The sequence below is a fragment of the Pituophis catenifer genome, unplaced genomic scaffold (genome assembly GCF_029215685.1).
Source record: "Pituophis catenifer annectens isolate HBS135680 unplaced genomic scaffold, rPitCat1.0.hap2 SCAF_9, whole genome shotgun sequence".
Taxonomy (NCBI): Eukaryota; Metazoa; Chordata; class Lepidosauria; order Squamata; family Colubridae; genus Pituophis; species Pituophis catenifer.
In genome coordinates, this window is record NW_027256889.1 from 19,186,493 (window position 1) to 19,200,678 (window position 14,186).

The following is a 14,186-nucleotide window of genomic DNA, read 5'->3' on the forward strand; positions in this document are numbered from 1 at the left end:
GTTACAACGAGCCATACGCAGTCAAGATTGATAAATGTTTAAAATTCCTTCCATCTCAAGGCTGTGTGTGTCAAAATTACAGATATGGAATACAACATTCGTATGTTGATCTGCTTCCATTAAGCAGCAAGGTTAAGCAGCAACCTCGGCGAAGAGGTTGTAAAAATGCTTTCAAAAGGCTCTGACGATCCCAGCTGAGTTGCCTGATCGTCAGAGACTTTTTTTCTTTTAAGTGCCTCTGCCGATCAGGCAACTCAGCTTGGATCGTCAGGCATTGTCTTGGATCGTCAGGTTGGATGTCAGTTTGGATCGTCAAACTCAGCTTGACGATCAGGCAACTCAGCTTGGATCGTCAGAGACATTTAAAAGAAAAAAAGCCTCTGATGATCGCACGGCTCACCTGGGCATGGGGGTGAGGCAGGGATTTTTGCTACCGGTTCTCCGAACCACCCAGCGCCATCACTACCGGATCGGGAGATCTGGTCCGAACCGGGAGCATTTCACCCCTGCTTACAATGAATCCTCGCATTTATATCTTCTGCAGCAGCATCCCACGCTCACATGACCAAATTTGGGTGCTTGGCTACCAGCATGCATTTACAATGATATCAGGCTGTCAGGGTCCTATGATCGCCGTTTCTGACCTTCCCAGGCAGCTTCCAACAAACAGTCAATGGGAAAAGCTGGATTCATCTAATGACTGCACGATTCACTTAACAGCAATGATTAAAAAAGTGGTAAAATCTGGTGCAACTTCCTTAACAACCACCTTGATTAGCAATGGAAATTTTGGACCGTTATTAACTACAGTATTTTTTGGAGTATAAGACGCACCGGACTATAAGACGCACCTACCTTTTTTGGTGAAAACAAGAAAAAGAAATCTGCCTCTGCCTCTCAGCAATTTTGTCTCGTTGCAGCAAACAGCAAACAGCCTGTTTTACTTTCATTTTTGTTTTCAGCATAGCTTGATTAGCACAAGGAAAAAAAATCTGCTCCAGCAATTTACCTCCTTGCAGCAAGCAGCTGAGGCCCCGCAAAACAGCTAAGATCAAAACAGCTGAGAGTCGGGAGGCCCATCCAATCAACTTGTGCTAATTAGGCTGTCCTGAAGCTGAAACGAGCTGTTTCTTCTTGCTGCTTGCTGCAAGGAGATAAACTGCTGGGAGGCAGAGGCCAAAGGGCAGGGGCCAGTGGATTGGCGGGGCTACATTCGGTGTATAAGATGCACCTAAATTTTCACCCCATTTTAGGGGGGAAAAAGGTGCATCGTATAGTCTGAAAAATACAGTAATTATTTCATTAAATACCTGTAGTCTGCCTTTCTACCCAAATGGTCTTCACGGCGGCTTCTTATTCAATTTATTTGCCCGCCCACCCAACGCAATACTTGCTTTGAACAAAATATGCCATTCTCCATCTTCGTGTCATAAAGCTTTGTTTATTTACACATACCATGGTCAATACAGTACTCTCAGTCAACAAACACGTTAGTCATTCTAGAAATCAATGAGGCAAGAACGTTAGCTATCATTCTGAAAAGGACCATGACTGTCTCCTCAAGAAGAATTTAAGAGAAATTTCCAAACAGTCTTATGCTTGTAAAACGATTCCCAGATCAATAACCCAGGAAGTTTTCTTTTTTCCTTTGCAGTTACGCCTAAATATTTGCTTAATATTAGGGAAGATGTGATGGCATGGGAAGAAATTCAGTTTCCTACAGATATCTCCAGAAGATATCAAAGCAATAATCTAAAAGGAAGCTGGAGATTTTGAAGATGTTTAGAGAGATGCTTTTCAAACTTGGGCACCTTAAGATGTGGCCTTCAACTCCTAGAATTCCCTAACCAGCTGGGGAATTCTGGGAGTTGAAGGCCACATGTCTTCAAGCTGCCAAGGTTGAGAAATACGGCTTTATTTCATATTGCCCAGGGACCTTTATGGATCTTAAGTGCAAATTCGCTCTGTGAAAGTGGGCCAAAATACCTGAGTATCCTCCATTCAGACTCCACAGAGCCATTGAAAACTGCAGAGAGGTTGACATTCATGTTAATTCTTCCACAAAACCAGGGTTAAAATCTTATTCATTTCTACTGGCAGCCACCAGAAACCTGAAAAGGCTAGGGACTGTATTTTCTGAGATGCTTTTTACATTTCCCAGTACACCCTACAACTGGGGATTTTCTGCTGGTCATCCATCCTCAATACAAAACCCACATCTAACAGAGCTTAGCTTTTTAAGATCAGCCAAGGTTGTCGAAGTGTTGTCATCTGCTGGGGAGAAGGAGCAGATAGAATCTTGATACAGTACAAATTAAAAACAAAAAACTTGCAGGAAATCAATGTCTTTATCTAACGGGCAAAATGGCCAGAGATAGCTAAATAGGTTGCAGTTGAAGCACCAGGATATTTTTAAATGCTCCTCCATTTAAATAATTCCTGCACATTTAAACATAAATATCACACACAGGAAAGGAAGGAAGGAAGGAGGTTTTGGTCACAACTCAGTGACATCTGCAAAAGCTGGCTTTCTTTCTATTTGCAGGGAAGTATTTTTAATCCACAAAAAAAAAAAAAAAAAAAAAAAGAAACCATTCCATTGCAGTCTCCAAACATTATTATGAAATGATGCAATTCATCCTGTATTACCCAAACCTGCTAAATATGAAAACCAGGCCTAATGCAAAGGACATTACAACCTAGAATTTCATTGTTGGAACAATTATTAAAAGCACAAACATTATGATTTCAAGATGGTGGTCTTTCGATTAGCAAAACATGTGTCATCACATTCTCAACACCTGGGGTTGCAGATCAACGTCGGGACACTAAACTTAAATCATGGTGCGTTGATCTGAAAGGTATAAGTTCTCAGCGGCGATATGTCTTCAATTGCATAGTTTTCATGGGAAAAAATGTTGAACTGTTGACTAAACCCTGTGACCAGGGTAACAGAATACTAGAATGTATCCTGCCTCCCAATTCCCAGGTTTGGGAGAACAAGATATACTAAATAAAACAGAGGACACACTAGTGAACTGCATCAATATATCTCTGGTTAACCATGCCTACCAGAAAAAGGGGAAATAATTAGTTTTCAGTATGGGGAATCCCTAATACATATCTCTTGGAGAATGCCATTCTTCCAGTTTTTAAAAGACACACAATCCCTGGTTAACCCAAGGAAATCACTGCTTCTGTTATAACAGAGCGTCGGTACAGTCTGTTTAGCTACTCAAATGCCTTCTGCGTTTGCAATGCTGGAGCTGTTCGGATCCCAATGCAATTCATCTTACCGTGGAATACTTTTGTATCTGCAGGTACGTTGATCCTTAATCAGTAATTATTTTTTTTTTTAGAATTATTATATGAGTTCATCCCTACTTCATCTGCCTTCTGGGCTCAATGAGTGAAATAACAGAAAGGGAGGGGTAATAAATAAGACAACCACACCTACAGTATTCCTTCAATGAGCATTCACTCGTTTTTGCTGTGTGACATGATCCGACAAGAAGCATGTTCTTCCTGGACAACGGTTAAGGTAGCAGGAGTATAAATTTCAGAGATGCTATCGTTGTTTTCCAGGGCGCCGTAGGAAAAAGAAGACTTCAGTTCAGGTTGAACTGCAGTTCCGTTGTCGTGCAGATTCTGCATGCCTGAAGGACAAAGGTGGAGGGGTTTGAAATGTAGGGGTTTGAAAACAGAGAGAAATTCAATTGCTCTCTTTTAACTTGTCACTTCCGTTAACCCAACCAAACTCTAATTTCATCTTCTAAAGGAGGGCTGCCTGGGGAATTCTGGGAGATGGAGTCCATCCATCATAAAGCTACCAAGATTGTTCTAAAGCAGGGGTCTGCAACCTTAAACACTCAAAAGAGCCATTTGGACCTGTTTCCCACAGAAAAGAAAACACCGGGAGCCACAAAAACCCTTCCCGTGCCTGACTATTTCTTGAGCGGCCACAAAACTAGCATATGTAGTTGAATTAAACCTTATGTTTTCTTCTGAAACTTTTCTTTTCTTGGATTTATCCATGGTTGGCCTACCCAGGGTTGAAAAGCTCAATAAATCGCGTGCTGGCGGGTGTCGCACATTGGCGATTGTGACGCATATTTTGAGTGACAAGGAGCCGCAGCAGAGGGGTGAAAGAGCCACATGCGGCTCCAGAGCCACAGGTTGCTGACCCCTGTTCTAAAGTTTTGATCTCAAAGCCTACATTCTGGGACTTGGCTGGTCTGGGAACCACAGTTGCATCACATTGGATGGCAGCAGGATTGGATTACCTCAGGATGGTGTTTCTCAGCCTTGGACATTTGAAGACACAGAATTCTGGGAGTTGAAGTCCGCATATCTTCAAGGGAGTGAGGTTGAGAAACACTGCTATTGAAATATCCAAAATATGGATCCCCTTCTCAAGTTAGAATGCTACGTTTGGTCCTCAGTGCCATATTTGCAATTCTATGACTGAACTGATATTTGGATGATATAGTATGCGAGATGGCTGACAAACAAATATAACCAATCAATCAATCAATCAATTATTATTATTGTCATCGTCATCTCCACATTGAATGGGGACAATGTCCAAATCTTTGAGGTTTTTCAAGGTTCTTGAAGGGTAAATTAATGTTTTAATCCTCTACAAGACCTAAAGGAAATTTTTGCCTTAAATTTCTCCCTCAGTACTCCAAAATTAAATCTAAAATGGATGAAAGTGGATTCTGAAAAATTACTTATTTAATACCCTCATTTCTAGGATGCCCATCTCAATATATGAGATTCTCGGCAGCTGTTAAAATAGGAGAAAAGCAGAATAAACCAGGGACCAACATTATAAATAACATAAATAGAAGCCAAGAACATTCATGACATTACACTTCCAATATAACCACGGTCAAGATACAGGTTCTTTCACATTGCTTAAATGCCAGAGGTGGTATTCAGTAGGTTCTGACCAGTTCTGGAGAATCACTAGTGGAAATGTTGAGTAGTTTGGAGAACCAGTAAATACCATCTCTGACTGGCCCTGCCCCCATCTATTCTCTGCCTCCCAAATCCCAGCTGATCAGGAGGAAACGGGGATTTTACAGTATCCTTCCCCTGGAGTCGGGTGGGAATGGGGATTTTGCAGTATCTTTCCCGTGGAGTGGGGTGGGAATGGAGATTTTACAGTATTCTTCCCCTGCCATGCCACCAAGCCACGCCCACCAAACCATGCCACACCCACCAAGCCATGCCCACAGAACCAGTGGTAAATTTTTTTGAATCCCATCACTGTTAAATGCCCGGTTTTTATACCTGACCTGCAGCAAGTGGTACAACTAAATAATAAAGCGGGGTGAGGTTTGGGGGTAGACTAACTTTTCCAAAAGCCTGTCAGTTTTTACCAGCTTATCAAAAAAGGTACTAGATTTTAAGATTACTTGGCATGGCATCCATGGAGATGTACGGCTCAAAAAAGATGCATTTCCTCTTGTTTCTAGTGATCAGAAAGACCCCTAAAAAGGCAATGAGGCACCTGAAAGAGATTTTAAAAGGACAAGGTAAAGAAGTTTGAAACATAGGTAAGAGAAAAACGTGGCTGACAGCTAAAAGTCTTAGCGACACATTTGACCTCACAGAAAGTGAGTCATCGGTCTACATGCTGCTTCAGTTCATGGGGCAAAGTAAACATTTCCAGACACTTTTGAAGTGAAACATCTCTGACGAGCAGGAACATCAAAAAACAGTTCTAACTAAATTTAGTTCTTTCCAAAGCCATAGGGAGAGCTGAAGTGCCCTTCTAACCGTCTGAGAAATTTACCCAGACCTTGTTTACTCACTTAAAGTAGTTGTGCATGAGCCTTCTCTACCTCAACATAAATTCTTAAGGGAAAGAACAGCGTCAGGAGGCTTTGCAGGAATGAGGACGTTGTTGTTATTATGGTTAACTGCACAGTCAGCCAGATGCTTAGGCTAGATTTGGCATTTTTATCTGCCTCTTGAGTCCTTTCTATGGAGCTGATTAATAGTATTAAGTGCTGTTAATAGTATTAAGAGTATCATCCCAGGATGTCAGCTGTTCCAAGTAAAGCTGCCTTTTGCAACTGATGGATGGTGAACTTGTCAATGACGATGGCATTCAAGTGGTGCTCTGGTTGTTTTGGGATTGCACCAGGGCTGAAATGCTCCTGGATCGGACCGGATCACCCGATCTGGTAGCGATCTTGGCCGGTGGTTCAGCGATCCAGTAACGACGGCGGAGCATAGCTCCACCCACCCGGCCGGGTGTCATTATTTCCTGGTTGTAACCAGGAAGTAATGTATTTTTTAGCTTCTGCGCATGCGCAGAATGTCTTCTGAACCGGTAAGGAAGGTAAGTAGATTTCACCCCTGGATTGCACCCAAGACTCCTTTTACCATCGGTACTATTTTCACTTTCTTATTTTTAAGAGCAGTGGAAACTGATGCAGGCAGAATAGAAGGAGAGGAAAGAAGGGTGAAGAGATGATACTCTGATTTTCTTGAAAGGAATCCACTGCTCCCATGGATTCTCTCCAGGAAGAAGGGCTCCTAGGCATCTCCACCCCCTAAGCAGTCCCTTCGACATCCCAGTTCTGAACTGACAACCTTTTCCATATCTAGTGGTGTCCAGCAATACAGCATAAGTCCTGCCCCATGCATTGCACAATGCATGCACCAAAAGGATGAGACTTCTGTCCTGACACTCTTTCCTTTATCAGTCTGTCCTCACAATTTCCCCCTTCTGCAGACACCGCTCCCCATAAGTTCTCAGGACTGTCCTAGCAAATATAAGAATTGAACTTTTCGGTCAAGAGGATGGGACTCTTCTTCTGAGTCCCATCCTCGAGGGAGATACACCTGATGGGACCCAGAAGAAGGGCCTTCATTGTGGTGGCTCCCTCTCTCTGGAACATCATTCCCCCAGAAATTAGAATGGCCCCCACTCTAACACTCTTCCGGAAGGCACTGAAGACCTGGTTCTGCCAGTGGGTCTGGGGAACCCAGAGTGGGATGGAGCCCACTAAATGGCTCATGTGATCTGCTGTCGCTGGGGCGGGAGATAGGGGGTGATTTTATTATATTATTCTATATTGATTTATTTGATTCCTTTTATTAGTTTTATTGTTTTAAATGTGGTTTAATATTCTGTAAACCTCCTTGAGTTGCCATGGGTGAATAGGCAGCAATATAAATTTTACAGTATATTATCAAATTTATATTTTGCTGATAAAGAAATAAAGGGAGACTAGTATAGATCTATTTCAAGCTATTTAGCTCTCATCAGCTAGCCATACCCTTACTCGGATTCGAACTTGTGAATGTGACTGCTTGAGGGCTCCTGGATTGGAGCTGAAAAGCGAAAGGGAAGCAGGATGCTCCCTCCCATATTGGGGTAGACCAGGTGCTTCAACAGAAAAACACTTTATACACACACACACACACACACACACACACACACACACACACGGAAAGAAAGAAAAAGAAGGAAGGACGGGAGGAAGGAAGGAAGGAAGGAAGGAAGGAAAGAAGGAAGGAAGGAAAGAAAGAAAGAAAGAAAGAAAGAAAGAAAGAAAGAAAGAAAGAAAGAAAGAAAGAAAGAAAGAAAGAAAGAAAGAAAGAAAGAAAGAAAGAAAGAAAGATGGCATTAACTCCTAAGATTCTCCTCAGATTCTTTGATTACGGACAAATTAAGCTTTAATTACTGACAAACACTACATTGATTTGGTTTCCAAGAAAGGCAAAATACAGTTAGCCCTTGCTTAACGACCATTCATTCAGCGAACATTCAAAGTTATGCTGGCACTGAACAAGGAGACTCATGCCTCAAACTTGCAGCTGTTACAACCTCCCTGCAGTCACACAATCACAATTTGAGAGCTTGGCAACAGGCACGCAATTATAATGGTTGCAGTGGTCACACAGGATCACCGCTTGCAACCTTCACTGGCAGATTCTAACCAGCAACGGCAATAGGGAAGCTGGCAGGAAGCTGCAAGTTGTGATCATGTGATGTTGCGTTTAATGCCCGCACAGATGTTGCATAGCAACAGCAACCAGAATTGCCATTGTAAGTTGGCACGCTCGTGATTTTTCAATTTACAACTGTGTTGTCTAGTTTCCAGCCCAATTAGGGCTATTACCTGAAGACTACCTGTACGTATTTACGATTGTATAAGGCACTGCAATATGGGCAGGGATTGGGATAGCGTTTCCCAGTTCAGCAAACTCCAGACAGGGTTGTGAGTGAGAATAAGATCAGCTATCAAATGGTTTCATTAGATGCTTTTCAGGCAACCAAGAATCCATCCTCAAATGTTCCCAAACTATTAGCAAAGAGTGGGCAACTAACAGCCCTCAGACTCTGTTTTCAGTAAGCTGAAAACGACTGATAGTGTTTCCCACCATTCTGAGATAGAAGATGCTCAAAGCAGCCTTCCAATAGCCATCATACATTAAAAAGAACCAACTTGCCAAGCAGAGAAAAAGGAAATGCAAGAGACACAGGTTTACCAGAAGCCAACGAGTTAGATCAATATTGTAAACTTACCCCAAACAAAACATACAAATATGGAGAACATCCTCTGCAATAAAGTCCAAATAAAAAGTTGCACCTGAAGAGAAAAGAAGCCTTTTCAAATAGAAAAAAGGTTTCTATTTTTTTTAATTTTTATTTTCCATTCTTCCAATTTATATAACAATAAGCATTTTTAACAGTACTGTCTCCCATAGCTCTTACAGTTACCTACATTTATTTCTATACATTTTTGTTTCTCTGTTCTAACCACTTATACCACTTATCCCAAACCTCGTAAAATTCTGTTTCTTCCTTGCCTTTTATTTCTAATGTGAGCTTATACATCTCAGCACATTCTAATATCTTATGAATAATCCTCTCATTGGCTGGTATATTTTCAAGTTTCCAACCTTGGGCATAAACAATTCGTGCTGCTGTTACTATATGTAAAATGATATGTTGGAGTTGCTTCTTTATCTTTTGATTAATTATTCCTAATAAAAGTAATTCATGTTTAAATTCAATTTGTTCTCCTGTTATCTCCTGTAACCGTCTCCTTATCTGTTCCCAATATTTCTTTGCTTTGGGGCATTGCCACCACATTGATAAAATGTTCCGTCCTTATATTTACACTTCCAAATAGAAAAACAGTTTCTAAAGGGAGGCACAGAATCTTGTTATCAATGCAAGGGATTTCATTTTAAGCATTAAAATATATATATTTCAAGGTAAGCATTAGGTTAGGGATTCTCTCCCAGGGATGGAAAAGAAGGCAAAATCCATTTCAGGTTATTTGCGGATCAGCTCCTTTCATGATTTTAATGCACCAATATACGCCTACCTGCTGTAATTCCTATCACAGTAGACAGGATATAACCCACACTGGCAATTTGGGATACATCATACAAGTGGGAAGCTTGGGTTAAAAACCTAGGAGAAAAATAAATACAGTGGAAGAAAAAATAATCAGACAACACTACCCATAAATAAATAACAAAACATTTCAGGAAAAGCCAAAGATGTTTCAGCACAAAAAAAGGGGAAACTTACAAATCATGAACCAAAAACAGGATCACCAGTCAGAGATTCAGCTGCTGATCTCAGTGGCAAAACAATGCTTGATTTGCCTGGTGAAATTTCAGCTCATTCCAAAATGTCTAGATAATGTTTTACAATGCGGGGTCCTTGGTGCTCTCTGAGCTTGGTGGACTTTTCTGTAGGCATTTCATTACCCAAACTATATAACATTATCAGTGCTGCTGGCGTTGCTTAGTTTGGGTAATTACAAATCACAAATAGAATAACAGAGTTGGAAGGGACTTTGAAGGTCTTCTAGTCCAACCCCCTGCTTAGGAAGGAAACCCTATACCATTTCAGACAAATGGTTGTCCAATCTCTTCTTAAAAACTTCCAATGTTGGAGCATTCACAACTTCTGGAGGCAAGTTGTTCCACTGATTAATTGTTCTAATTAAATGTCTGCAAGAAAACAACAAATCTCAGAAATCCCCAAGGACCCTTAATTTCAATCCTGAGCTACAAATATTTTCCCCTTTTTGGTAGTACACATGGACGTCAAATGCTCTAGAAAGCACGCAAATGGGAAAAATGTTTTTCAATCTTCATAAGTTTAAGATGTGTGGACTTCAACCCCCCAGAATTCCCCAGCCAGTCATGGGACCAGAATTTCCATTGCTAAGCAAGGTGATTAAGTGACGTGCACTTGATTTTATGACTTTTTTGTCCCAGTTGTTAAGCAAATCACTGTAGCTATTTAAAGAGAATCTTGTGGTTGTTAATTGAATCTGACATCCCCCACTGACTTTGCTTGCTTCCCCGTTGGGAAAATTGCAAAGGAGGATCCATGACCCATAGACTGCAAGTATTGTAAACACACTGCCGTTTGTCAAATTTTGATTCCCATGCAATAGTTGTAAGTGTGAGCACTGGTCATAAGTCACTGTTTTGACTTTTTGACTCATGAATAGAATAAAATTCTATTTGAGCCACCAGGAAGGGCCTGGTGGCTCAGCAGACTAAAAGCATTGTGATTAACACCAGCTGTCTGCAATGACTGTAAGTTCGAACCTCACCAGGCTCAAGGTCGACTCAGCCTTCCATCCTTTCTAAGGCAGGTAAAATGAGGACCCAGTTTGTGGGGGCAATAAGCTGACTTTGTATAAAATATACAAAAGTATGAAGGCTATTGCTTAACACATTGTAAGCCGCCCTGAGTCTCCGGAGAAGGGCGGCATATAAATCAAATTTTAAAAAAATATATAGAAGAGAAGAGAAGAGAAGAATAGGAGAAAATAGAATAATAGATTAGAATAGAATGTAGAATGGAAGGGAAGGGAAGGGAAGGGAAGGGAAGGGAAAGGAAGAGAAGAGAATGGGAGAAAATAGAAGAATAGAATAGAATAGAATAGAATAGAATAGAATAGAATAGAATAGAATGGAATGGAATGGAATGGAATGGAATGGAATGGAATGGAATGGAATGGAATAGGGATAGGGATAGGGATAGGGATAGGGATAGGGATAGGGATAGGATAGGATAGGATAGGATAGGATAGGATAGGATAGGATAGGATAGGATAGAATAGAGCAGAGCAGAGCAGAGCAGAGCAGAGCAGAGCAGAGCAGAGCAGAGCAGAGCAGAGCAGAGCTATGGGAGTTAAGTGTTCAGCAGAATGATGGCATGGGAAAAATATGCCTCTGTGTCTAGTTGTTTTGGCATGCAATGCCCCATAGCAATGTCCTGAGGGGAGAAGTTGAAACAGGTTGTGTCCAGGATGTGAGGGATCTGCAAATATTTTCTCAGCCCTCCTTCTGACCCATGCAACACACAGGTCTTCTATGAAAGGCAGGCGGGTTGCAATTGTTTTCTTTTTTTGTTTTTGGTTGTGTACCGAAGTATAGCTTTGGCTACCAACGATGATGTTTCCAAATGGAACCTTAAGACCCAGCAAAAAAAACATCTCTTCTTATATGTAAAAGGAAGGCTGCTCTCCATCCCTCTGAGCACACTCCCAGCAATCCACGCAAGATGCACCGAGTGTGGGAAGCTGGCCTTTAGCTGTGTTGTTCCCAAATGACCCCCCCCCCCTTCACCCTCCCCCAAAGTCTCTTTTAGAACAGGAAATTATTCAAATGGTTACTAAAAGGCCTTATCTCCGGTCAGAAACAGCAAGAAGAATCCAATTACCTCATTTCCCAGTACTACCTGCCACACAGGCTCTATTTTTGATCTATAATTCATTTTAATTAAATTTGAATTACCTTGACATTTGGCGGCGAGCTGCAGGAAGAAAATACACATTTGGGGAGAAAGGAAGAGAGGAAGCGCGGCTGCACTTACTCTGCCTGAAAGGCTGTTGTCGCCACCATGCACACCGCCATGATGTAGAAGATGGGGTAGCCCAGCTGCATATTTCCCCGGATGGAAACCGCGACCATGCCCACAACGGCTTTGACTGTAACGACAGTCATGGAACCTGGAAAACCGGCAAGGTAACCACCAGTGGTGAAATCTAAAATTTGTTACTACCGGTTCTGTGGGCGTGGCTTGGGGGGGGGTTTAATGTGATTGGGTGGGCGTGACCTTTTTTTTTTTTTTAACTTTTAAAACCATTTAACCATTCGGCGAAGAGGTTGTAAAAAAATGCTTTCAAAAGGCTTTGACGATCCCATCTGAGTTGCCTGATCGGCAGAGGGTTTTTTCCTTTTAAATGCCTCTGACGATCAGGCAACTCAGCTTGGATCGTCAGAGGCATTTAAAAGGAAAAAAAAAGGGTTTTTTTCTTTTAAAAGCCTTTGACGATCCCAGCTGAGCCGTGCGATCATCAGAGGCTTTTTTTTTTACTTTTAAAACCATTTTTTCTACAACCTCTTCAGCGAAGAGGTTGTAAAAAATGCTTTCAAAAGGCTTTGACTATCCCATCTGAGTTGCCTGATCAGTAGAGGCTTTTTTTCTTTTAAATGCCTCTGACGATCAGGCAACTCAGCTTGGATCGTCAGAGGCATTTAAAAGGAAAAAAAAAGGGTTTTTTTCTTTTAAAAGCCTTTGACGATCCCAGCTGAGCCGCGCGATCATCAGAGGCTTTTTACTTTTAAAAGCATTTTTTCGTCGGAAGAGGTTGTAGAAAAAATGCTTTTAAAAGTAAAAAAAAAGCCTCTGATGATTGTGTGGCTCAGCTGGGCATGGGGGTGGGCAGGGATTTTTGCTACCGGTTCTCTGAACCACCTGTCTCCATCGCTACCGGATCGGGTGATCCGGTCCGAACCGGGAGCATTTCACCCCCGGTAACAACCCTCGTTTTGCTCAAGAGCAACACCTAACAACGGCGAGCGAAAAACAGTACAGGTGGTCTTTGGCTTACGGCCGCAATTGAGCCCAAAATTTCTGCGACTAAGTGAGACATCTGTTAACGTGAGTTTTGCCTCGTCTTACGACTTTTCTTGCCATAGCTGTTAAGTGAACCACTGCAGTTATTAGTAAGACGGTGTCAGCATTCCAGAAAAAAACCCAACTCCAAGTAAAGACTCTGAAGCAAGCATTTTTCAAAGTTCTATTTACTAGAATAGGTAAACTGGCACACCTGGGAAAACCTGAATCTGAGAGGTCCTGGTTTTCCCTCAGTAAATCAAAGCCCCCAAAACCATCCCCTCACTCCTCAGTCCATCACATGCTCCAATCAACCACCATCCCATCTTGAGACAGCACTCCCACCATTCCTTCTCCAGATGCAGGACGGGCCTGACCTTGACCGACAGGAAGAATGCTATTATGTCTACAGACAACCCCTCTACTAAATCCCCCCCTCCTACTTTCCCACACATGAGAAGGTGGCAGCAAGGAAGCTTCCGGCCTAATATGGCTTCCACAGCTGACACATGGTTGTTAAGTGAATCTGATTTTCCCCGTTAACTTTGTTTTTCAGAAAGTCTCAAAAGGGGATCCCATGACCTCGGGACCCTGCAACCGTCATAAATAGGAGTCAGTTGCCAAGAGTCTGAATTTTGATCATGTGACCATGGGGAAGCTGCAACCTATGTGCAGGTGGTCCTCGACTTACAACAGTTCGTTTAGTGATGGTTTGAAGTTACAACAGCACTGAAAAAGTGACTTATGATCATTTTTCACACTTACGACCGTTGCAGCATCCCCACTGATCAGAATTTGGACACTTGGCAACTGACTCATATTAATGACGGTTGCAGTGTCCCGGGGTCATGAAAATCACCCTTTTGTAACCTTTTGAGAAGCAAAGTCAATGGGGAAGCCGGATTCACTTAACAATTGTGTTACTAACTTAACAACTGCAGTGCTTCACTTAACAACAGTGGCAAGAAAAGTCACACCACAGGCTGAAATTCACTTAACAAATGTTTCACCTAGCAACAGAAATTTTGGGCTCAATTGTGGTCGTAAGTCGATGACTACCTGTAATGGGAATTGCCGAGACCCCATCAACAGGAAAAAAGAACTTAACATACTCAGCTCTCTCCAACAACTCAAACCTTGATGAATTTATTTTTATCTGGATATTCTTCATGGGGCTTTGTCTAAGGCAGACATCTTCCGGGTGTCTCAGAGTCTTTTTGGAGCCAGCCTTGAAACCCAATAAATAAATACCTTATTTTTCAGTGTATAAGACACACTTCCC

The 14,186-nt window shown here is 41.9% G+C and overlaps 1 protein-coding gene across 5 annotated transcripts in view; it reads right to left on the reverse strand.

Moving 5' to 3' along the window:
- Positions 1-14,186, reverse strand: part of LOC139320838 (calcipressin-3-like) — a 68,358-nt gene that overhangs the window by 31,781 nt on the left and 22,391 nt on the right. For 2 of the 5 annotated variants that reach the window (XM_070949299.1, XM_070949298.1), the window contains exons 8-12: positions 11,879-12,014; positions 9,360-9,448; positions 8,552-8,615; positions 5,424-5,518; positions 2,621-3,656 (exon numbers count right to left, since the gene is read on the reverse strand). The exons of the other annotated variants lie outside the window; for them this stretch is intronic. In XM_070949299.1, the coding sequence (XP_070805400.1) occupies positions 3,478-3,656; positions 5,424-5,518; positions 8,552-8,615; positions 9,360-9,448; positions 11,879-12,014 (563 nt within the window). In that variant the 3' untranslated portion in view covers positions 2,621-3,477. Of the gene's footprint in view, positions 1-2,620; positions 3,657-5,423; positions 5,519-8,551; positions 8,616-9,359; positions 9,449-11,878; positions 12,015-14,186 lie in introns of those variants that run through there. 5 annotated transcript variants of the gene reach the window in all.